The sequence below is a fragment of the Silurus aristotelis genome, assembly GCF_946808225.1.
Source record: "Silurus aristotelis genome assembly, chromosome: 9".
NCBI lineage: Eukaryota > Metazoa > Chordata > Actinopteri > Siluriformes > Siluridae > Silurus > Silurus aristotelis.
The window spans coordinates 27,034,958-27,059,272 of record NC_139582.1 but is presented as its reverse complement, the minus strand read 5'-3'; the positions used below and the strand labels follow the sequence as shown (position 1 = coordinate 27,059,272).

Sequence of the window (24,315 nt, the reverse complement as noted above, 5' to 3'; positions counted from 1 at the left end):
AGCCCATTTCCTATTTAATCCCCATTTATAACTAATATAATAAACCTCCACTCTTCTGGGAAAATGTTCCACTAGATTAGATATCGATCTCATCGGAAGTTTAGCGCAAAATCTTGTATCTTTACAATATGGTTATGAGTCGGATTGCTTGTATCTGCACCAACAATTGACCTAACTACCAAAAATGTATTATTCAAAAACTCTCCAACGCCCTTCATGGCATGTGCTCGTTGATGAAAGTGTAATGAAAATGTTCCAATGCTTGCACAAAAACAGGAAAGCTTCAGGTTGGACTTCACTAGCCAGAAACGACAACATGGTGGTGGGCCACGTACCTTCGGGAAAACAAAAAAAAGAACCCAACTGGACAAATCGGCAGGATCGAACTTGTCCAACTAGGAAAATATTTGTCCGATAGTCACAATACAGTGGTCCCACGGATTTCGCAGGGGTTACATTCTAAGACCCTCCGCGAGTTCCGAACCCCCCGCAGCCCCTATGGTACCTTAGTGAATTCTTCTAGACCAGTGGTCCCCAACCACCTGGTTGTCAATTGGTTCCCGGGCCGCCCAGAAAGAATACATAACTTACATTATTTCTATAATTCTGATGGGTTTTTTTGGGGAAAATTACCATAAAAATGGTCTTCCCTCCATCCGCTACCTTCTTAAAGGGGCTCCGGCCGCTAACACATAATACATTACTGCTAAATTCAACCCCCCAAACTCGCAAAATAAACAAAAAACAATACAGTGGATTCACGTTTATTATTATATTTAGAAAATACCCGTTTTTATGGTCGTATCATTTTATTTTGTTGTATTTATCCGCCACACCTTAAAGGCCGTTCCGTGCAAATATTGTCGACATGAAACCGGTCCTTGGCGCAAAAAAAGGTTGGGGACCGCTGATCTAGACATCGTTACTTTAATGCAATAATGTGTTTTAAAAAAAGACTTATTAAATTTGAGAGTGAAAAATAGTTTTAAATGTTTCAAATCGTATTCCTGCGGAATCCCGCGAATTTTAAGACGATCCGCAACTTTTCAAATGAGACCCCTCGAATTATCGAAGGGTCGACCGTATTATATTAAAACAGGAATTTGTTTAGCTTTTGATATCTTTCATATTAGCAAAAATAAACCAGGTTCTATGAACAAACGTTTGTGGACACCTGTCTTAAGATTCCTATGTGCCTAGTCCCTGTTCGCTCTTTCAGCACCCCCCATTCCTCCAATTCATTATCTTCAATGGTTGAGGTAAAGCTCTATAGCAGGCCACTCAAGATCTTCCACTTCAATCCAAACCTTCATAGAGCTTTCTTTATGCACAGGGGAAGATTTCATCCTATAAAATGTATTGTTTACCTCCAAGTTTGTGGAACAGTTTGGAAAAGAACCACATTGGGCTGAAAAAGTCGGGTTTTTGGTGTATTCTCTCTATGGACTATATTTAAAGTAAGCATCAATCACATAAAAAAAATGTGCTGTGCCCTAAAGGTGCATGTAAGATCTATCCGCTCTCTCAAAAGTTCCAAAAGTCCTAGATGTCTGTTTGGAGCACCGCAGGGTTAACGGCTGTTAGCTACTAGCCTAGCTGATGTTTGTATTAGCCACATCTGATTTCCATTTTGAAAAAAACAAACAAAAAAACCCCAACAACTCCAGGGCATGTGGATGATTTCTCCAGAGAGTGATTAGTACCGTGTGCTGGGGTTTGAGTTTTCACACCGTGTCGCGTGTCGGGAGAAAACAGGTGCAAATGAAGCGTGGCCTGAGGCCTCCTGTCTGCTCAGAGAGCTGCCGTAGCCAATCTGAGAGTAATTCTACGTCCATCTAAATTTTCCCCCAAACTCACAGACGGTTTGGTGCTCACATTGATTGCAGCTGTACAGAAACAAGGTATCGAATTCACTAGTCAGGAACTACTGCATGGTAACGGCCATGGAAATAAATTTCCCTGCTGGACACATTTGCGGTATCGTTCTGCTAGTTTATTGTTTCGGATTATTATACGAAATGCAAATCTTCACAGGACCTCAGTATCTTTTAATTATAATAAACAATGCAGTTATATGAGTAGAATTGCTTGTATATGAACCAACAATTGACTAGTATGAAGGTAATGATCCTAGATATGCCCTGGAATTAATCACCTTACACAGAACAGTTTCAAATATATGTATGCAAATACCTGACACTTTTTTTCACAATTGGTGTTTTTTTTTTTTTTTTTTTTTAACTCGTACGTTTCTTTCTTAAAGAAAGGCAACATGAATGTATCTTGTTTCCTTTTTTTGAACGATGGACAAGTCCGTACTGCACGCCTGCCCATAAGAATTCTATGTGCCTTTTTAACTTCCAATTCCACATTTAGTTCCCATTCACTCTTTCAATGGCTGGCTTTGTGCTCAGGTGAATTGTCATGCTGGAACACGTTTGGGTCTCCTAGTGTAGAGACGATTTCCAAGTTTGTGTTGATAATTTTGTCCATATAGTAGTGATCAGGTACAGGACCACGGATGGAAGGCAAATGCTGCTTGACGTCATTTAGCACTTTGCTAGCAAAACATGTGTGCTGTGATTGCAGAAAATGAGCGTACAATATAGGTCGGCTTTAATGAATAATTCAAGAGTAACAATGTGACATTTTTATAAAGTGGTCTTAAATAAATAAAAATTCAAATATAGTAAAAGATATTTATGCAGATGTTTGATAAAGTCAAGCAAACCTATGGTAACACACAACCCGCACCAATAAGACCACTAAAGAGCAATGATTTCTACAAACGTACATGTAGCAGAGGTAGCTCTCATTTCGATATAATATTAGTGTCAAAGGTCTTTTGCTTTGTCAGTCAGGGATTTCTGGCAAATATCTGCACTGATCCTTTCTGTTTATTGCTACCTATAAAAGTACAACCCCCATTCTAAAGAAGTTGGGATACTACGTACAATGTGAATAAAAACAGAATGCAATGATTTGTAAATCTCGTAAACAAATGTTGAAACTGAGAATGTAAACCATTTTAAAGGAAAAAATACGGTCATTTTTGAAGCATCACATCATCTGTCCATATACATCTGGGAACTAAAGAGACCAATTGCTGAAATTTTGGGAGAGGAATGTTGTCCCATAGGTGTCTGATACAGGATTCTACAAACTCAACAGTTCTGGGTTTACTTTGTTGTGTTTTTCTTTTTACAATGTGCCAAATGTTTTTTTTTAACTGTAAAAAGGTCTAGACTGCAGGCAGACCAGTTCCATCCTGACTCATCTACTATGAAGTCATGCTATTGTAATAGATGCAATATTCAGTAAGCAAGGCCTTCCTTGAAATAGATGTTTTCTGGATGGAAGCATTTGTTGTGCAATTTTATGTTGAGGAACATTGTCTAAAAATTGTGGAACGATTTTCAAATACGGACTTTTGTAGATTTTTGAAGCTCTGCCCATTTTTACTTCTGAGAGCCTATGCCTTTTTAAGATACACAATTTCTACCAAATCATTTATATTCTCACTGTCCTGATGTGTAATTTTTAATAACACTTTTTCCCATACTTTAGTTGCCCCATCCCAACTTTTTTTGAGACATGTTACAGCCATCACATTTTTTTTCTCTCAATTTAAACATTTGATATGCTTTTATTTGTTGTTCTTGTCTGAATAAAGTTCGGGTTTATGAGATTTGCAAAACATTGCATTGTGGTTTGTTTAATTTTCATTTTACACAGTGTCCAAACTCTCAGAACTCTGGGGTTGTATAATAATCTGTTCTAAAGCCCCTATTGGATATGTTATATTTGCACAATTCATACTTATATGAAGGTTGTGTGTACCCACATTTAAAGAAGTATGCAGAGACGAGAGTTGATGTTCACATTTTCAGAATGAAGGCTGTTCTCTATGGGTTCAGAGTAATCAGGCATGTAATGAAGTACATCATGTTGAGGAGAGTCGGCCGCAATGAAATATGGCGAAGTGTCATCCATGACAGGAAGGGGTGAAGGCTCATCAGAAGAAAGACTGGGGGAGGAGCTGCTGCTTTGCACTTTGGTAGGAGAGTTCCTCACTTCTTCCACTTCTTTTGCTTTATCTGGTGACAAAGGGAACTTGCAAAGATTTCAGGTGAATGACCCCAATTTGTACCATTATAAATGATGTGCAAGCCAAAGTCTTGACCATCCCACATTCTTATAAATTAAAGATTTATAAAGATAAACACCATTGGACATTTCTCTCAGTAACATATGTGTGTATTTAGGTGGCTAAAGAAACCAAGGGAATATTCCTCAGACTTACTTACTAGTAAACAAGGTAGTAACATGCAAAGCTGAGTTCCCCCCACCACGTCTCTGTTGGGATAACCCCCTAGCACCAGAACCGGAGGAGCAGCAAGTGGCTAGAGCACAGTGAAATTTTTCTTGGCATATCCCAGCAACGTTAGAAATCTGGGGTCAGAGCTCAGGGTCAGCCATGATACATTGGGCCTGGCGCACTGATTTTTAAGGGACTTGCTCAGTGGCCCAAAAAGTGGCAGCTTGGTGATACCCATGTTTGACCCCTGACTTTCCGTTCAATGACCCAGAGCTACCATATTCCCATCAACATCTCATTAACTAGGTGTTTGAATCTGCACACCCTCCACTCAGTGGAAGTTTTTTGCTCTTCCTGCCATTCAGTGTAAACTCTGCTGTGTATGAAATTCCCAGGAGATCTGGAAATTCCCAAATATAGAAATCACTATAGCAATACAAAAATGGCATATATACAGTGGTGTAAAAAAGTGTTTGACCCCTTCCTGATTTCTTCTTTTTTTTTTGCATGTTATTCACACTTTAATGTTTCAGATCATCAAACTAATTTAAATATTAGTGAAAGATAACACAAGTGAACACAACATGCAGTTTTTAAATAAAGGGTTTATTATTGAGGGAAAACAAAATTCAAAACTACATGGCCTTGTGTGAAAAAGTGTTTCCCCCTAAACCTAATAACTGGTTGGGCCGCCCTTAGCAGCAACAACTGCAATCAGGCGTTTGCGATAACTTGCTTGATGTTTGATGATCTGAAACATTAAAGTGTGAAAAATGTGCACAAAAATAAGAAATCAGGAAACACTTTTTCACACCACAGTATCACTGATGGCGGAAACAAAAAAAACATACCCTCTGTCGCTTGCATCAACTCTTTACGGTCATCTCTGTACAAACAAGAGGCGTCTTCCCCAATTCCCATGATCTGCTCCTCGGACAGTTCTAGGTTCTGAAGCAGGAAGTAGGTCGTCATCAGGCCCTTGCCTTTCACCTGAATCTCACCTCTTTCATGGATCTTAAACTGCTTGTCCTTAAGGACACTTTCAAGATGTTTAAAAAGACAAACACATCCAGATTATGGGTAAGACATGGCATTACGGACACTGTATCAAACCTGTAGTAGAAACAGTCACACATTCATCATGGTGGATTTGGTTTTGGTCTTTTTTTGGTGGATTTAGACTCATATGGTACCTGTAGGTGAACGGACTCATGTGTATATGGTCAGGGACTCCATGACTCTCCATTCGGGATGCCGTATTGACCGTGTCACCGAACAGACAATAGCGGGGCATTTTGTCCCCTACGACACCGGCCAGCACAGGCCCAGTGTGTAGACCTACTCTGATCTGAAACACAAACAGAAATGTGGCATGTGGATTTTTGAAAAACATCGATAAACACAGCTGCAAAATCTCCCCCGTGACCACAGCAAAACACAGATAAGCTCTAGCACCTGTATTGGCTGGTCTGTGATAGGGTTGTTCACCTCCCTGGCAGCAATCCTCATACCCAAGGCAAAATTTGCCACGCGCTCAGCGTGTGTGTCCTTGGGAATGGGCACACCACCAACCACCATGTAAGCATCGCCAATCGTCTCCACCTGCAACGGAGCACATGATTTCAGGGAAAAGGCAGCAGACTACTGAAATAAAAATGCAATCACTGGTTAACTTCTATCCAAAACATATTTACACTTACAAGGACATTTACAAGACAGACTTATCAAGGAAACCTGGACATCATGAGGAAAGGTCAGCCAAAACGGTTCAACAGTTCAGTTGTTGAGCGTTTTTTTTTTAAACCTATTTATAATTTTGGGTTTTTTCTTCCCTGTAGAATTTGCCCAAAAACATAATTTGACCTCATTTCAGGTCCCTGGGAAGGTTTCCTGGTGGTCAAGTGGTTAGGATGCGGCACTCTCACTGCTGTGACCCGGGTTTGATCCCCGGTCAGGGAACCAACCCCAGCCGTTAGGGTTGCACCAGCCTTAGTGCCGGTCCCAAGCCCGGATAAATAGGGAGGGTTGCGTTAGGAAGGGCATCCAGCGTAAAAACGTGCCAAATCAAACATGCGGATGGTCCGCTGTGGCGACCCCTAACGGAAGAAGCTGAAAGAATACCTTTCGTAATAGGCTTTCGTGGTCGGACACCTTAAAGGTACTACAAAAATGCGTGGGGTCACTTTATGAGGTTAATATTGATGCTACTGCTAAAGATGTGGGTGGTGCAGCTGTGGCTGTAGTGAAAGGAGATTTGTTGATTTGAGTAACTGGGTTTTTCTTGCTTTATGACATGCAGCACTCTGTCATACTGCCAACCGTGGTGTCATCATGATGGTATTAAGAGTAGGATTGATTCAGGCTTGACACCACTGAAGGCCTAGGTTTGAAATGTATGGCCCTCCACTGCATTAAATGATTACATCATTTCTCGCATGGTGATCCTAATACACTAGGTATTAGGTATTTTTTAGTTTCCTTTGGCAAACAATTACTCGTGACTGCTCCTAAGTATGTTGAAGCAAAATGATGAATGATTGAGTTATTCATCTTACCTTGTAGACATCGTGAACATTTGTGAGGCGGTCGAACTTGGAGTACATGGCATTAAGCATGTTGACGATCTGGATGGGCTCGCAAGCCGCGCAGATGTTTGTGAAGGTGACCACGTCGCTGAAGAGAATAGTGCACACCTTGAAGTCGCCTGATGTGACGGCAAGCAAAAAAAAAATGCATGCATTCTGAGCTTTAAATGGCAATGAGTTGTGCTAAAGATTGACCAATTGTCCTTTACCTGACTCCACCTTCTTGCCCTCTTTGAGCTGGTTAGCGACATGACGTGGCAGCATGGCATACAGCAGTGTCTCGGTCTTCTTCTTTTCAATTTCCAAGTGGCGAGAGAGAATGCGGAGCTCCTCCTTCTTACGCTCGAGCTGGTTGGAGAGCTCGATCTCCGCCAGCCTCTGCTGGTTGAGCAGGATGAGGTCACGCGTGGTGTCGTGCTGAGCGATGTCGGCCAAGTGCAGGCCGCGTTCCTCCAGTTCCTGCAGACTGCGCAGCTTTGGAGAGCAGAGATACACCATACATTGCAGCGGCTCCATCCACACCATCTGGCCTAAAATGCAAATAATGCCCCATTACCCTATTAGTCAATGTTTATGACCAAGAAAGATGTTGGTTTTTTGATCAGAAGATTGTGAGTTCAAAACCCAGCTCCACCAGGGCCCACTCCTGGGTCATTGAGCAAGGCCCTTAAGCTTCAAGCTCTAATGCATGACATATACGTAATAAAAGGTAGTTAAACTTACAATGCTGTAATTGGTTAAACGCACCAATTTTATGACCATCTTACGGTTTTTCTCAGTTGCTTTGGAGCATTTGAATCATCCTTGAATTCTTAAAACAATTAGTACAAAAAGCAGCACACATTGGATTTCTTGCCAAAGCCTGTAATTTTGTCATTGTTCACAATCAAGATCGTCCAAAAATGTTGTCAGTATGACGGCGCATGGTTTCGGTATTGCCTACGGTTTGGATTACAACGACTGAAAAATGCACAAGGATGAAGTTCTTCTGTATGGCATCTGAATTTCAACAGCAAAAATGGATTTATTTGATTTTGATTGATCGCAAGACACCGGACAGGATTCCCACTTTTACTGTACAGTAGTGTCGATTTCGTTTTCTGGTTGTTCATCCATTTTTAGAAATGGTAATTCTGTGTTTTTGTCGCTACGTTCACAAGATTTACCTTTGACCTTTTTTAGAGAACTAGTTAATCATTGGTTGATCTTGATGCCGTTCACTCGCTTTCATTGGTGCCATTCAAGATTCATTGATTCTTTTTAAATTTAATCTTGACAGACTATGACAACTGGTTTATCCATTTTGCGGCGAACTGATGCCGAGATGTTTTTGGGGGTTGAGACTGATAACTGATAATCAATCCATTAAATTAATACACCATTCGCAATTTGATCAAAGCAACGAGAAATTGCAATTACAGGTGACCACATGATGTGGAGGTTGAGCAAGTAGTTTAAAGAAATGCTCCAAAGCTTAATAAAGCTGAGTGTTTGTTGTTGTTGTTTTTTTCAAGTTAATGCCTGCACATTGGACACACATGCAGAAGTGTATACCAACCACAAAGCTATCCAAGGATCTAACATTATGCTGTGTTAGTGATTTCTCACCACAGTTACTGTTTATGTGGATTTCTTTTGTCCATGAGGGTTTTTACACCATCTCCCAAAAACTCTCAAGGTTTCCTCCTCATACCATTTTAGGGAGTTTTTCCTTGCCACAGTCTCCACTGGCTTACTCACTACAATTATAAGGAACAAATGTATACATTCTTCTATAACTGCTTTATCTGTGTGAAGCTGCTTTGAGACAATGTCCATTGCACTATACAGATAAAAAATGAATGTATCTAAGCAAGGTGCAGTGGGCTAGACCAGTGTCCCATACAGGACACGTCCCAGGATCTCAGCCTTCCCTGGAAAAAGTATACCAGATTATCTATGTTATTCTTTTTTGATACAGTATACAACCCTTTTCACTTTCTACTCTTCGGATTTGCTTGTTAATTCCTGATTCTTAGAGATTCCGAGTCCCCCAAATGAGTGTCGTTCGTTCTTCCTTTCATTTTTTTGCTGCATGATTGACTAAACTGAATCAAGCAAAAGCGCCGAATCAATAATTGAAGTGAAAATTGTATACTGCACGTATCAGATTCAAAACACTGGCGCTTGACTACAAGGCCAAAAATGGACCAGCACCATATTACCTCAGAAACCTCATCACATCTCGCACTGTTCCACGCTGTCTGAGATCCTCCAGCACTGCTCCACTGGTACCACCTTCTCTCAGAGTAAGAGGTAGGTACACCTCAAGGCTCTACTCTGTTCTGGCACCGAGGTGGTGGAATGAACTTCCCCTACAGTCCCTGGCTGTCTTCAAGTGGCGGTTGAAGACTTACCTCTTCCTGAATCACTTAAACTTGCACTTTCCAAGTTTGCGTTGTTTTTACAAATTCAACAGAGTTGTAGTCTGATTTATCTTAAGTTTTTAATCTAGCGTACCAGTGTAGATTTATTCATTGCTAGAGACTCAAAGCACTTTTGGACAAAAATGGCGCAAATGTAAATGTAGAATAATACCTCGTAATTTGAGCATGGACTGGTTTTGAAACCTTTCCGGAAGCATCTCCCGCTTAGTCTTCAGTACAAACTGGCTATTGATGAACTTTTTGATGCTGTACATGTTAAGGGTTACTTCAGGATGGACCACGCTGAAGTATTCATCCAGACGGATGCCTGCCTTTTGCAGCCCTGGCACAAACTTCTGTATGTTCACACCAGTCTGTTTTACAATCAGCTGCAAAGACACACACAGTACATTTGGCATTTCCAGCAACCTTTTCATTTCTGTAGTAAATGACTGAAATATAGTGGTTCTACACTTAATTTGTTTGTGGGCCAGAGAAATTGATTATATATTCTTGTTACAATGGAACCCCGGTGAATGCATCCTGTATTACGAGAATATGTGAGTCCGAGCATAGCGGTTTTTCGAAACGAATTCATGTTGTACCCTGGGGTTCCACTGTAATTAATGAATTAAATGATAGATAGATCGGTCAGTCGGTCGGTAGGTAGGTGGGTAGATGGGTAGGTAGGTGGGTAGGTAGGTACTTTGTATCTGAATTGTTCCAAATTCTTTACAAAATATATATATATTTACACAATGTATTAACTATACATCTGTCTTCCTTTACATAACTGTATGAATAAACTCTATGCTGATTTGTACTGTATGTAATATGTATACAGTGGCATAAATCTCAACTAATGATCCTCAATTAACAAAAACACATACAGTACAGTATAAGGACAAAAGTATTGGAATACCTGACTTTCACATCCATATGTGGTTTATTCCCAAACTTTTACCACAATGTTCGAGGCACACAAGTGTATTGGATGTCTTTGAACTGAAAGACCCAAAGCTCTTTCAGCAAAACAAAGCTCTTGTAAACAAAGCCAGTTCTGTAGAAATATTCTTTCCATGGGTTGAATGGAAGATCTTGAGTGGCCTGGTATAATGTTTTGACCTTAACCCTATTGAACACTTTCGGGATGAATTGAAACGTCCCACCTCAGGCCTCCTCATGAGACATCTGTACCTGACTTTACAAACCCTCACAATATATATTTGTGTGATTTTTTTTTAACATCCCATTCATACATTTGCTGTCATAATAACCTCTAAGAAACTTTTCTGAGAAGATGTTCCATTAGATCAGGGGTGTCAAACTCAAATTCACAGTGGGCCAAAATTAAAAACTGGGACGAAGTCGCTGGCCAAAATTGACTGCAATTGTGCATGTTTTCTGTCTCTCCAGATGTGTAATGTTGAACCTTTTCATATGGAAACAAACTTTAGTTTTGCATAAACATTGAATTTGGAACAACCAAAGCTTAATATTATAAACACATGAGAAATTAAATTCGAAATAAAACACACATCAGTGGTATTCGTTTCTTATTATGTCTCTCTCTATCTGTAGCCTTTCAAAGTCCTTTTTAATGAAAAACCTTTTTCACAGGCCAACATCAAAACAACCAAAAATAATAATAATTTCCTTCAATTAAAAAAAGCAATCCTTCAACCATTAACAGTCCATGCCTTGAAATAGAAAAAGTGCATAAAGACAACATTCATTCAAGCTCAGTTCATATGCAAGTGCATAAATGTCTGGGGTTTAGGCTCTGAGATGAGGAAATCCTCAGGATTGAGTGAATATGTTCATTAGTGAGACGACTCCCGAGTGGGGTTTTGTTCATCTTCATCAAGGAGAACATTTTCTCACAAAGATCTAAGATGCCGAACATAGAGAGCGTTTGAGCAGTTCGGGCACGGAGTTGGAGCAGTGTGTCGGGGAGGAAACATGGAAAGTGTGCAGCACACACAGAGTCGTACTTTGACTTGATCGTGTCTTTAAACTGGAGTTTAATCCACTCTATTTGAAGGTTGGTTGGTGCGCGTTCCACGTCAACCACAAACAGATTACTGAGCAGTTCAAATCTGCATTTCTGGGCTTCAAAGTCGGCAAATCGGCGGGTAAATTCATCGCTGAGTACGGCGAGTTGAATGACTAATAAAGCATTCTGGGATTTGTAGTATTAGCGGTGTATGCACTATATACTGGCTGGCCAGCACTAATACACATTTGATATGACCTCGCGGGCCAAATATAAACCATGCCTGAGTTTGACACCCCTGCACTAGATTTTCGAGTGTACTTGTGGAGATTTTTGCTTATTCATCCACAGTTAGTAAAGTGAGGTAATGATGTAGGTGAGGAGGTCTGGGGTGCAGTCAGCGTTCCAATTCATCCCAAAGATGATTGAAAGGCTTAAGGTCAGTGTTCTATAAATAAAAGATCTTCCAACACAATGTATAAACTACATCTCCATGGAACTGGTTTTGTGCACAGGCATCGTCATTCACATGCCTCCAATTTAGTGGTAACTGTTTTTTTTGTTTTTTTTTGTGGGGGAGACACATATGGCTGAAAATATCAGGTGTATTAGTTCTTTGCAATGAATAGACAGTATAATGAATAAAAGTCCTCACATCCTTGTCAAATACGATATGAAAGGGAAAAGCATTGCAGAAAGCTCTCTCATCAATCCACAATTTCTTCGGGTACCTGGGACAGAACGAGGGAAGGAGACTGTCTGTGATGAAAAGAAATCTGTCATTAACACATGCACTCATACAAAAATATGAATTGCTTAATATTTTACAGCAAAGGACTATACTATATTGGTTCTTTATTTTAAATAAAACTGGCCCGATTACCGAGACTTGCGGCCCTACCTGACATAACCATCGCTCCGACCTCTCTCTGCTCTCGACCTTCATCTTCTTCAGCCTTTGTCCCTTCACTTGTTTGTGTCATGAGGAAAATAACATGTTCCTTCTTTCCAGTGCGCTCCGCCTCCTCGGGCTGCTCGAGGATGCTCATGGTCACTTCACTGCCGAAGAAATCCTTCGCCACCGCTTCGATTATGCCTGTGTAAAGGTGTAGCCATGGAAACAAACAAAAGAGAGCGGAAAAAAAAGTGTTTTTCAAAGCTTTCCACTGTGGTTAATGGTAGGGTCAGACACCAGTTTATCTCAGACTCTGGCAGTAATTAGTTCTTGTTTTGTCGGAACTGTGTGTACCAGGCACTATGTGATGGAGTCCTTCCCTGTCTGAGTAATAGTGCAGAAGCGTCCGATCGTCATCTGTTCTCTCCACGCGGAACGAAGGTGCGTTCATCTCCTGAGGAAACAGGATAGACAAATGTAATGTCCTTATGTATTGTATAATTATTATTACATGCCTGGGCATACTGATTTTTTTTTTTTTATCCATTCATTGTTACATTTACATAGTACTAAATGAGATCCTAATTTGTCATATTAGCTATAAACAGATGTTTGACCTTTGTCCTTCATTTGTTCGCACTCGTCGCTTTGAATTAGTTGCTACAATGGAGACGATGACATTTTAGAACACCATTGTTCTGCTGGTTGGGGAGCCTTTCGTCCAATCGGATTCGAGAATTCACCAGTGCTCTGATGCAATACCGTGTAATTCGTCTTCATTCATAAAATGAATTCAAAGAATCTAATTAAGATTTGGGCTCCGGCACCCTCTTTGTCCCCCCCGCCCCAGCATGCATTTTTCCTTTCTGTCCTGTTTATTGCTACCAACGTTTTTTTCTCATTTCTTGTGTCTTTTTAAGTGCACTATAGATGAAAAAAAAAAAAAAATTGGGAAACCCGACTTTTCCAGCCACATGTGCTTTTTTCTTTGACTGTGACCACCACATTGGAGGGACACAATTGTATAGAACATCCTTGGACGATTGAAAGCGATAGTTTAGACGGAAAACACTGTCCTCAAATGTATCCGGATAAGTGTAGACGTAGCCTAGGACAGCCGAATCCGTTCCAGCATGACAGTGCACACAGCCAGCTCTGTTAAAGATATGGGTTGGAGTGGAAGATCTTGAATGATCTGCTATAGAACTCTGACCTCAACCCTATTGAACATGACGAATTGGAACACTGACCGCACCCTAGGGCTCCTCACCTTATCACCTACATCAGCACCTGACTTTACTAACACTCTTGTGTTTAAATGAGCACAAATCTCTACAATCACACTCCAAAATGTAGTGGAACACCTTCCCAGAAAACTGGAGGTTCTTATAACAGCAAATGGGAAGTAAATGTGGAAGTGGATGTTCTTGGTGTTCAGTGTTAGATAGGCCAGCCTTTCCTGCTTTGAGCAAGTTATGCTGTTGTTCATGTAGATGCCTTCAGGATCTACCCTGGGTTTACATTTCCGATTTGGACTTTCATTATTCACTTTGTCTTTACAAGTCAGTTGTACAGTAGTTCATGGAAAGAGTGTCTGACTCTCACACTGCTGGCAGGCGTCCAAGTGCTGACCTTGACCATTCACTTTATTATAACCCTTTAAAAATGATGAAGGTGTTTGTCAAACAGAAGGAAACAGAAGTCGTCTGGAACACCAAGTCATTTATATACTTCAAATAGGTGTAAAAAAGAAATAATCAAGGAGCCCTGGCCTTGAGCTTGCACTACATCAAGCAGACACTAAGACAAAGGAGACCGTTGACAGACCTCGTAAGATAACGCCAGGTAACTATGGAGGGCATCAAGGTTCTCGATGAACTCCACCAAATTTCCACCGAGGGTTCGGAGCATGTCGTCGTAGCCTGACATTTTACAAAAGCTGAAGAAGTACTCCCCAAATAACTTCAGCACCACCTCTGAAGAAACATCTGGAAGATAAGACACAAGGGTCAAGGCAATTCAATTTAAGGCATTTGATAGACGCTCTCATCCAGAGTGAGTGACTTACAGTTTTCTCAGTTATTCAGCTGAGCAATTGAGGTTTAAGGGCCTTGTTTAGGGGCCCAGCAGTGGCAGCTTGGTCGTGTTCGGATTTAAACCCATGACCTTCTGGTGAACATATTAACTGAACTTAACTGAAAACTGAACTTCACTACCCGTAACAATGTTTATCATTTCCAAGAGCTCAGGTGCGAGACCTGTCCAATGGTTCACACCTGTCCTTGTCCACACACAATGGCATCCGTGTGTGACACACTGCTCTCAGGGGACATTGTTAACACCATCTCGCCGTGTCTCTAAACAGAACAAAACCCCTCTCCAAGGACGTCGCACATACACAGACTGCCCACTAGCAGCTGAAAACCTTTTTTTTTTTTCTTTTTTTTTTTTTTCTCTGTCTGAGTTTATCAATGTTTCATTTGACCCTGGAACTCATACAGAGTTTCTAAGTAGGAATACAACACAAGTATAAAACTGATGATGTTCACGAGCTTAAAAAAGGAAAAAAAAAAAAAACAGACGGATATCGTCTTCTGAAGAAACAAAGACTACGCAGAAACTACAGCTTCTTGCAAACCTCAGTGACGATTGGGGGAAAAAAACACGAAAGCAATGTGAGGTAGGGACCATATAAAAAAAAAAATCGTCTCACCCAGCAATTTGCATGCCTCCTTTACCAAGCGAATGGTGATGATATCATCATAAATTTCATAGGTCATGAAGGTGTCCTGGACTTCTGCAAGTAACCGGAGCTGCTCCCAGGTCTCTTCTCCAAACTTCTCGACCACTAATGTTCTCAAACATGTGTTAATGAAGCCGTACTGCCACGAAAGAGAAAATATGGATGGCCAAAATCAAACTACTGTATACATTTACCATAGTATAAATCACACACACATACAAAGTATTACTAATTTCAATTATATTTCCATGATTGATTCGCCAAATGTGAGCCAGTCATCATATTTAATAAAACAAAATGATAAGTACAACACAAACTATAGATAAACTGTATTATAGATAATCTGGACACACTAATGATGTTCACAGCTTTTCATTTTTACTCAGAATAATATGTATTTACTTAGCAATTAGAACGTCCTTACCATTGTGACTGTCGTGTTGTGGATGGAGCTGCTACTGTCACTAGGCGGGAGGATGGACGCTGCTGATGGGCTTTACGTTGCGGCCAAGTACGTACTTTCACATGGACCCTTCATTAGCAAATCAAACTCCTCCTTTCAGTTGTGGGCATGCAACACACACACACACACACACACACACACACACACACACACACACACACACACACACACACACACACACACACACACACTTCATAGAGGTTGCTATGGTTAATTACTGCTCTGAGAAGGAAAATGTAATAAGGATTTTACATATTTCTAATTATTTTAATAATTGCATTTACACTGCAGTTGCTCTCTCTCTCTCGATGTTCAACTGTTGACTCTTCAGTTGTTGTCTGTTGTCTCTATCTATCCATCCATCCATCCTTTTCTGTCTTTCTTGCTTCCCTCTTTTCCTCCTTCCCTCCCTCCATGGTATTAGGCTCTACTGTAATTTGTTTCATATATGAATAAAGTATCTATCTTTCCTTCTTTTTTCTTGTAAATTTACCATTGGGATGAATAAAGTATCCATCCATCCATCCATCCATCCATCCATCCATCCATTCTTTCTTTCTTCTTTCTTTCTCTTTCTTTCTTTCTTTCTTTCTTTCTTTCCTTCCTTCCCTTCATGGTATTAGGCTACTTTTATTTCAGATTTTCTGAAATATTGGTTCAACGAATCTTTTTGTTTGACTTTTCTTCCAGGGGAAAAACCAAAAGCCTCCATGTACAGCTTGAAACTTGTCTAATTGTTAACTTCCCCATCATAACTCTTTAGAGAAAGGTTTCGGTTTTCTACCCACAAGCCAACACCAGTCTGCTGGTTGCTGTGTTTGAATGTAGTTGAACAAAATAAAAGGCTGGAAAGTCCTAAGAAATTGAGATCTCCAAAAAGCCCCATAGATTTTATGAGAACTCCGATTCAATGGGAAATTGTGTTGGGTTTATATTGAGCTATTGCTCTGACTAACCTGCTATAAAGCTGGGTATAAAAGCTAAACAAGGGCGGTGTGAATGCTCACAACTCCTGACTCGTCCCTGACTCACACCTCAACCACCTACATGGTAAGTGTGTTTTGTTCTTTTTTTTTTTTCCACAGATATCATACAAAATAATACCGCTAAATTTTCTACACAGATGCTTTGTGAAATATCTCTCTGGCGCATGGGCATCCAGGAGCACCGCCACCATAAAGAGAACCACTCCAGAGGCATAGTCCTGCGTGAAATCCCACCAGACCACGGACACTCTACAGACGGAAATGTACGCTTCAATAAGCCTCAGAGAATACAAGTGTACCGGTCGCAGACTTCTAAAACCCATGATGCAGAACTTTCGAAAGTCCTCGGTGTCACTGCCCGTTAATCCACAAGAGGCTTCAAGTTTCTTCAAAACAAACAGCAACTAGCCTGGGCTTTTGTCCACGGGGGAGAGGACGAGGCAACCGGCTTCATACTAAAGGACAAGACCGGGAAATGTAAAGAAATTCCACACTGTACAGGCTAAATAAATGTGTATGTTACAGCACAGATCAGTGACATGGTTACTGTAATAGTGCCACACCTGATCAATAGATTCATGATGCTACTTATTAAAGAATTTAAGAACTTTGAGGATGGATTTGGGCTGTAATTAATATCAATAGTCTACTACAATGGCTCAGGACCACAGGTTGCCTCACCGCTCACCTTAACAATGATGGAACAGTGATAAATGGACACTCGGTGCCACCCAGACGAGGTTCCCCTTTTGAGTCTGGTTCCTCTTAAGGTTTCTTGCTTATGGCATCTCAGGGAGTTTTTTTTTTTGCCGTTTTATCTCTGTAAAGCTGCTTGGAGACCACGTCATTATTACATTACATATTACATTATTTTACATTAAATTCCACATTAGTCCGTTTTCTCTGTTTTAATACCCGTAAACTCTTCTGAGAAGATGTTCCACTAGATTTTGGAGTGAATTTAGATTTATTTAGAATGTCATGCTCTGGCATCCCAAGATCCTAAACATCTGTGTGCCTCTGACTTTGTGGTAGCAGTTTGGAGAAGAACCTCATATATTCACATAACGTTCATTTTAACGACATTTGGTGGACGCGGTTATTCAGAATGTATCCGTTCATGGTGGTGTCAACGAGTTTGTGAACATTTAGTTCACTTTTTCTATGATTGGAATAGACTTTTTTCAAAACTACATCTACAAATTTGATTGAATTCTATTTTACATGGTCGTGCAACGCAGGGCAATAAAAGTGAGGGCGGAAAAAAAAACTTGCTTCTTATCACAGATTCACAGGTTTTAATCAGATTTTTTTTATACAGTAACTTCATGATTGTGAAAACAAATAATCCGGTGAAGGATAAAGTGAAATACCTGGTCATTTATATAATGAAAAACCTTGCATTCAGACACTCTGACAGAAAGAAAAAAAAGAGAGAGAATATAGTCGATTTGAAAGAGACTTGAAAGTGATTTATCTTTATATGGCACAGTTCTCTTCTCCAAGGCTGAAAAACTATCCCATTGTATATATCCTTCGGGGTTTTTTTTTTTTGTTTTTTTGTTAATGACTCCATTGAGAGGGAAGTAAATCGAATGTCTTGGATTGTTTTTTTGTGGGAGAAAATAAGAAAATATAACAAAATGTATAAAATATTTATATATCCATCATGGGTGATTAAAGCAGAGTATTTTTTTGGGAAAAACCAATTGTTCCAAATCGATTTGAAGAAAATCAATAAAGTCTAATTTACTTTTTTTTTTTTTTTTTTTCTTTTACTAGTAATCTGCCAGTGACTCTATGATTAATTATCATTCATTTCATTCCTTTCATTTAATTTCGTTCCGACACAGAACTGTGCAGGTGCAACGGCGTCTATACTTCCTGAAAAGACCTTCCTGAGCTGTTGCCTGAGCCTTGAGTTAGCTTTTAACACTCCTTCATGGAGAGCATCCTGACTACCTCAATCACTGGCGCCCAACTACCTGCCACTGAGCTTCTTCACCTTAGTAGATATCTGAATAGAGCACACATCATCATCATCATCATCAGGGACTCCTTCCATCCCAGTCACAAACTGTTCCACCACCTTCGATACAGGAGAACATAAAGGCCCATTTACACCAGAACCAGTTTTTCTATACAACATTTTTATTCTGTATTATCTTTATAGAATTTATTATATTTAATAAAAAAAAAATCAGGGGGAGTGGTGGCTCCAGCGGTTAAGGCGCTAGGTTGCCGATCGGAAGGTCTGGGGTTCAAGCCCCGGTATCGCCAAGCTGCCACTCTTGGGCCCTTGAGCAAGGCCCTTAACCCTCTATGCTCCGGGGGTCCCTTACGAGGGAAATATCAAGGTCTGTGACATGGGGCCACCTTCCCGTGGGCTCACCACCTGCAGGAGGGACCGTAAGGGACGGTGCTGTGAGGATTGGGCAGCAGTCGAAGGCGGGGGCCTGCTTGGACTGCTGCCCCCGCGACCCGAATTACGGATAAGCGGGAGGAAATGAATGAATGAATGAAAAAAAAATCATAGCACATCCTAGAACTATACACTGTGTAGTATCTCTTTCACAATCCCAAGATGAATTTCCTGTGGATTGATGAGTCCAATTTGGAAACTTATTGGTTCGGGGTTGTTTTGGAGCAGGAAAAGTTTGGAGATTTATTCTGGGGGAAAGAAAAACCGTACCAACATGGCAACCCTTCCATACTTCATGTAGGGAACACCATGCAATTCTGTCTGGACTGCGATTGAGTTAATCACGACATCTCAATCACATTTATCTTCTAAACGTGTTTTCGAATGCTTTTTTTATCTATTTAGAATAAGTATTCGTTATCAGCTATTCTATATTTGGATGGTAAAATATTTTTACATAGACAAATGCACAAAATATCATTTTTCATCCGATCAGATTGATGTAACGACACTCAGACTGCTCGGATTCATCATCCGTTGGATCTTATCGAAGCACTAACAAGCATTTATTTTTGTTTCTTTTATTAATTTTTTTATGTATAGTATATTTATGTCCATATGTCCATCTTATTTGAGTAAGAGTGGCCACTAGAGGGCGCACACAGCTCCTGCCACTGACCTGTAGGCATTTAAAACCATTTTCAAGCAAATTCATTATATATTTTGATGTTTCATCTCTGAAGTTATGGTAGAAACTTTCCTATTTTTATATATCAGCTTGCCGTGTTGATCCTTCCCCCAAAATACCAGCAAATCGGAGGCCCGCAATTGTGTAGGACGTCTTACGTACGCGATATAACGACATTTTGCGTTCGATTGAACTCGGTAACCCAAACCTGTTCCAACAAAGTGCACAAAGCGAGCTCCATGAAGATCTGGTTTGGAGTGGAAGATCTTGTCTGCTATAGAGCTTTGATCTCAACCCTATTGAACATAATGAATTGGAAAACTCTTGTCCTCCTCACCTCACCTACATAACCCTTGAATCAATTCAAATCTCCACAAATACACTCTAAAATCCAGTGAAACATCTTCCCAGAAGAACAAAAATAGCTAATTGAGCCTAAATAAGACTTTCTATACTCTATATGTGCCTCACACTGAATAATTCTGAATACCACACAATGTAGAAAGATGCTTTTAGTAGTCACATGTACATTAGAGCACAGTGATATTCCTTCTTTGCATATTCCTATTTAGTAGGAAGCTGGAATCAGGATGCAGGGTCATCCATGATACAACATTCCTGAAACAGGAACCCTGAGGGTTAGGGGCCTTACTCGAGGGCCCAACTGTGGCAGTTTGGAACCCCCGACCTTCTGATAAGTAGCCAAGAGCTTTAACTATCGCACTGCCACTTCCTCATATGTCTTGTGAGTTCGGAATACGCTGGAATGCAGCAAATGACTGACGAAAGTAGTGAGCCAATGAATCTGTTACCTGTATTTCTCAATTAGTGTGTCAAATTGTCACTAAAAAAAAGGAGCTGCATCATTAGAACACCCAAAATAAAATAAAAATACAATCCTTCTAACTTCAGGGCTGCGAAATGGTACAACACTAATGGAAAACATACATTTTCCATACACCCTGTTATCATTTATAAGAACCTTTTGTATTCAACTCAAACCCCAAATGTGTGTCATGCACCTTGAAATTCCCGGAAAAGAATAACTAAAGATTCCTTACAAATTCCATCACCGCAGGACTGCAGGCAAAATAGCAACTGTCTAAAGCAACAGATGTTGAGACGGTACTTCAATTCCTAATCAACTGGAACGTCGGCGCCAAAAAAACCCAGACCAAAATCCCAAACATTTTCGCTATAAACAAGCTTTCGGGATCCATGATTCATACGCGGAAAATGAAAATCGTATTGATTTAAAATCGCATTTTCAAGGAGACCCGAAGTTTATGGCAGATCATTAAAAGAAACCGTGGCCTGCAAATGCAGTCCACATGGGGTTTGTTTGGTTGGATCAAGGTCTCATGATATGAAGCAGTCCCTCTTTCTCATTTGCATGGAGGCCCTGGGACGCAGGCTTTTGTGCCTATAGCGGAGTCTTTTTTTGCGCACAAAAGCAATCTAATGAGAGAATGTTTAAAGGATCTTCTAAAACTTCCTTATCCACCGTTTCCTCTGTTTATATCCGACCATCCACGAAATGCGACCTGAGATCACCCCGGCCTTCACTAACATGCCAGCTTGTGTGTTTCTGTTTTTAACAAAACGCATCTGTTTCGAGGGCGATCGTCGTAGTTTTGGGACACCACAAGCTGCGCGAACGGCTCCAGCTCGCTCTGACGGAGATCTTGCAAGTATCTGGAAAAGTTCGAAGACAAGAAGTACTCTCAGTTTTGTAATAAAAGTAGCAGAGACCACTGTCTAGAATGTCAATATAAAATGTCCCATAGGCAACTTCAAAGACCATAACATTCAGTTTTCCTCTGAATTAAACACTGTGGCAGGCCATCAGGGCCAGCAAGGCCTTAATAAAATCTTTTAGACTTACTTATATAAACTTATAAAACTGACTTACGTATTAATATATAATATTTGTATCTATTCTTTTAATTTTACAGGATTTCTCTTGGGTGGGCTGCTGCAAGTAGCATCTGCATATGTTAAAGTTTCTATCCAATCAGATTTCAGCAGTCACAGCAAAAGTTGCCCGGGATTTAATCGAAGGCCTTCGATATGAAAACTGCAGGACTTGGAGCCTACAGTTCATACTGCTTGAAGCTGTTGCTTTAACCAATCAGATCGCAAGCTGGAGTCACTGAGGTCATTACTGACTATATCCCAGACCTCCTCACTCTACACCATATTGACGGCATCTATTAATTATTTATTAAAGCCATTGTGACTGAATGAGCTTATACAATATATTTTCAAAAGTATTGGGTCACCTGGTCATAAGTACGGTATGTGATTTTTGAGCATCGCATTCTACATTTAGTCCCAATGTGCTCTTATGATTCCCTCCACTCTTCTGGGAAGATGTTCCACTAGATTTTGGAGTGTGCTTATGGATATTTGAGTTCTTCAGCCACAACGGTGTTACGAAAGGCAGGTATTGATGTAGGTGAGGTGAGAAGACCTGGGGTGCAGTCAGAATTCACATTCATCCCAAAGGTGTTCAGTAGGGATGAGATCTTCCTCTCCAAAGCATGTAAACCAGATCTTTCAGATGCTCTCTTTGTGCACAAGGGCATCGCCATGCTGGAACAGGTTTTGGGTTTCCAAATTCAAGTGAATGCAAAGTTTTATTATAGCACATCTAAAGACGTCCTGTACAATCGAGTGCCTACAGATTTGTGGTTTTGAAAAGAACCACATATAGCAGGAAAGTTCAGGTGACCCAATACTTTTGGAAATGTCGTGCATCTCCACAAGCACACTCTAAAATCTAGTAGAACATCTGCCCAAAAGAGCGGAGGTTATTATAAGAGCGAATGAGGCCGAATGTAAATAGGGATGTTTACAAAGTACATATAAACCGTGTGGTCAGGTGTCCACAAACTTTTTTTCCCCATTTTTCATGAAATTGGTCACAAATACTATGCACAAATTCAAATTTTTTAACATCCTGAAATGTACAACTCTCCAATACTATGAAACGTTAACACTACACTTGTACACTCTTTATCCAGGGCAAAATGATCTAATTTATGCACCTGTCATTGTAAGGGCCTTGCTCAAGGGCCCTCGAGCAGCAGCTTCAATTTGAACTCATGCTCTTTCGATATAAAGTCCATCCACTTTCCAGGTACTTTCTGTACGCAAATCGTTTCACTTGCATTTATATTTATGTGCATGTTATATGTCTTTCCTAATCTTCAAAAGGGCATTTGCTTTATGCAACTGAGCAGTTAAGGGCCAATCAAGGGCCAGAGTCTGCTCAAGGAACCTGCAACGGCAGTTAATGTCTTACCCTTAAACTTATTTTATATGAGACTAAAAGTGTAAAGATACTGTATCCTTTCATCCCATTTTCCTTCTGTACCATGACAGGAAAAGGAGGGATGGGGTAGCTCAATGGTTAAAATGTTGGACTTCAGATTACAGGCTGCAAGTTCAAATCCCACCACCACTAAGTTGCCACTGCTGGGCCCTTGAGCATGGCCCTTAACCCCCAACCACTCAGTTATGTGAATGAGATTATTGGATAAAGTCGCTCCGGATCAAAGTGTCCGCCAAATAGCATAAATGTAAAAAGCCTCAGTCCTATTGTTATCTTCAGAATCTTCCCATCTCGTTAGCATTATAGTAACGGGTTCCTGATGGTCCTGGTGTTGGAGTATTTGTGCTTTGAGATTGACTCGTAGTAGACCGTCACCACGGCGAGTCAGTGGGAACAGATCTGGGCCTTCGACTGCAGCGTGACAGATGAGATACTGCGGAATAAATAAGTGTATTTTATTGGTTCATAAAGTAATTTCCCAGACACGCGACGGCATTAATCCAGAGGTGGGATAAGAGCAAGGCCAGAACACCTCAAATCAAAATGAAGGCCACCCCTCAACCCCCCCCCCCCCACCCCCATACTTCCTCTTCTTTTTTTTTTTTTTTCCCACTCCATCAAAAATGTAACTATCCACATCTTCCACTCTGATTCTTTTTCTCATTTCATACGCTTTGATTAAACACAGTGGAATTGGAAAAAAGTATGTGTTTTTTTTTTTTTTCTTTACGGTTTATTTTTCCAAACGCCGGGTCTGTCCACTGCAATGTATGCTCAAGGCTATGTCTTTGTGCAAACGCATTCCTTCGGGAAAAAAAAAATCATAAACCTACTTGTGATTATTGTCGCAACGCTGTTTTTTTTTTTTATGTCTGTACGTGCACGAACGAGAAGAAAGTGTAAGTGTGTGTGTGTGAGTGAAAAGATAGAAAATGGATCATTTGCACAGTGCTGTCCTGCTCTCTCTCCCCTTCACCAGTCAGCTGACCCTGGCCTTGTCCTTTCTTATTCACATCCTGTGCTCCACAAATGGGTTTTATAACAGGTGACAGCATGCAGATTTATTAGGTTGGAGAAAGAGAGGATGGAGGAGATAAATTAAAGCTAAAGAACAATAAAGAGCAACATATAAACATATGTATACACACATACCCGAAGCACGGCTCGCTTTCAAAAATATCGGACACTTCATTAAATCCGTGCTTTTCTTCTCATGTGTTTTGCGATGGCCTTGAGGAAGACACTTGTTTGTAATTACATCAGGTAAAGACGTGGGAGAAAAGAAAAAAAACCGCACGGTATCTTATCCCACCAGCTGACATTGAGGAGTGTGAGAAAAAAAAAGCATTCACTTTCCATTTCAATGGCTGCTCCGAGCAAGAATGGAGGGCGAACGTTTTAGACACGGCTCATTTGGCAAATCAAAGGCAAGTACGGCGCGAGACGCCTTAATCAGGGCAACATGGTCGCTGCTAGT

At 40.5% G+C, this 24,315-nt stretch overlaps 1 protein-coding gene and 1 long non-coding RNA gene across 4 annotated transcripts; one reads left to right on the top strand and one right to left on the bottom strand.

The window, feature by feature from the left end:
- Window positions 1–2,403: 2,403 nt before the first annotated feature.
- On the top strand, window positions 2,404–3,466 carry LOC310731244. The gene is made up of 2 exons (XR_014535120.1): window positions 2,404–3,003; window positions 3,035–3,466. It is a non-coding gene; the product is annotated as an uncharacterized lncRNA (long non-coding RNA).
- Window positions 3,467–3,602: 136 nt separating this feature from the next.
- On the bottom strand, window positions 3,603–15,498 carry gucy1b2 (guanylate cyclase 1, soluble, beta 2). Of its 3 annotated transcripts, XR_014535097.1 has the most exons (14): window positions 15,367–15,498; window positions 14,913–15,081; window positions 14,027–14,187; window positions 12,554–12,653; window positions 12,206–12,400; window positions 11,960–12,063; window positions 9,481–9,697; window positions 7,113–7,433; window positions 6,874–7,022; window positions 5,774–5,920; window positions 5,512–5,666; window positions 5,170–5,357; window positions 4,622–5,069; window positions 4,104–4,306 (listed from the first exon to the last, which is right to left on the bottom strand). XR_014535097.1 is itself a non-coding variant. In XM_083550690.1 (13 exons), exons 1-13 carry the CDS (start codon window positions 15,367–15,369, stop codon window positions 3,847–3,849), a joined length of 2,160 nt encoding a protein of 719 aa, XP_083406816.1. In that variant the 5' UTR covers window positions 15,370–15,498; the 3' UTR covers window positions 3,603–3,846. The 3 variants fall into 3 exon arrangements, 2 of the variants coding, with proteins under 2 accessions (XP_083406816.1, XP_083406817.1); XM_083550690.1 differs by lacking the exons at window positions 4,104–4,306; window positions 4,622–5,069 and adding an exon at window positions 3,603–4,097; XM_083550691.1 differs by having other exon boundaries at window positions 4,104–5,069.
- Window positions 15,499–24,315: the final 8,817 nt, after the last annotated feature.

Coding starts and splice junctions, on each gene's coding strand:
- gucy1b2 (XM_083550690.1), bottom strand. Junction 12,654..14,026: donor ACCTGGCGTTATCTTACGAG/GTCTGTCAACGG, acceptor CTGTTTCCTCAG/GAGATGAACGCACCTTCGTT. Junction 5,921..6,873: donor ATGTTCACGATGTCTACAAG/GTAAGATGAATA, acceptor GCTCCGTTGCAG/GTGGAGACGATTGGCGATGC.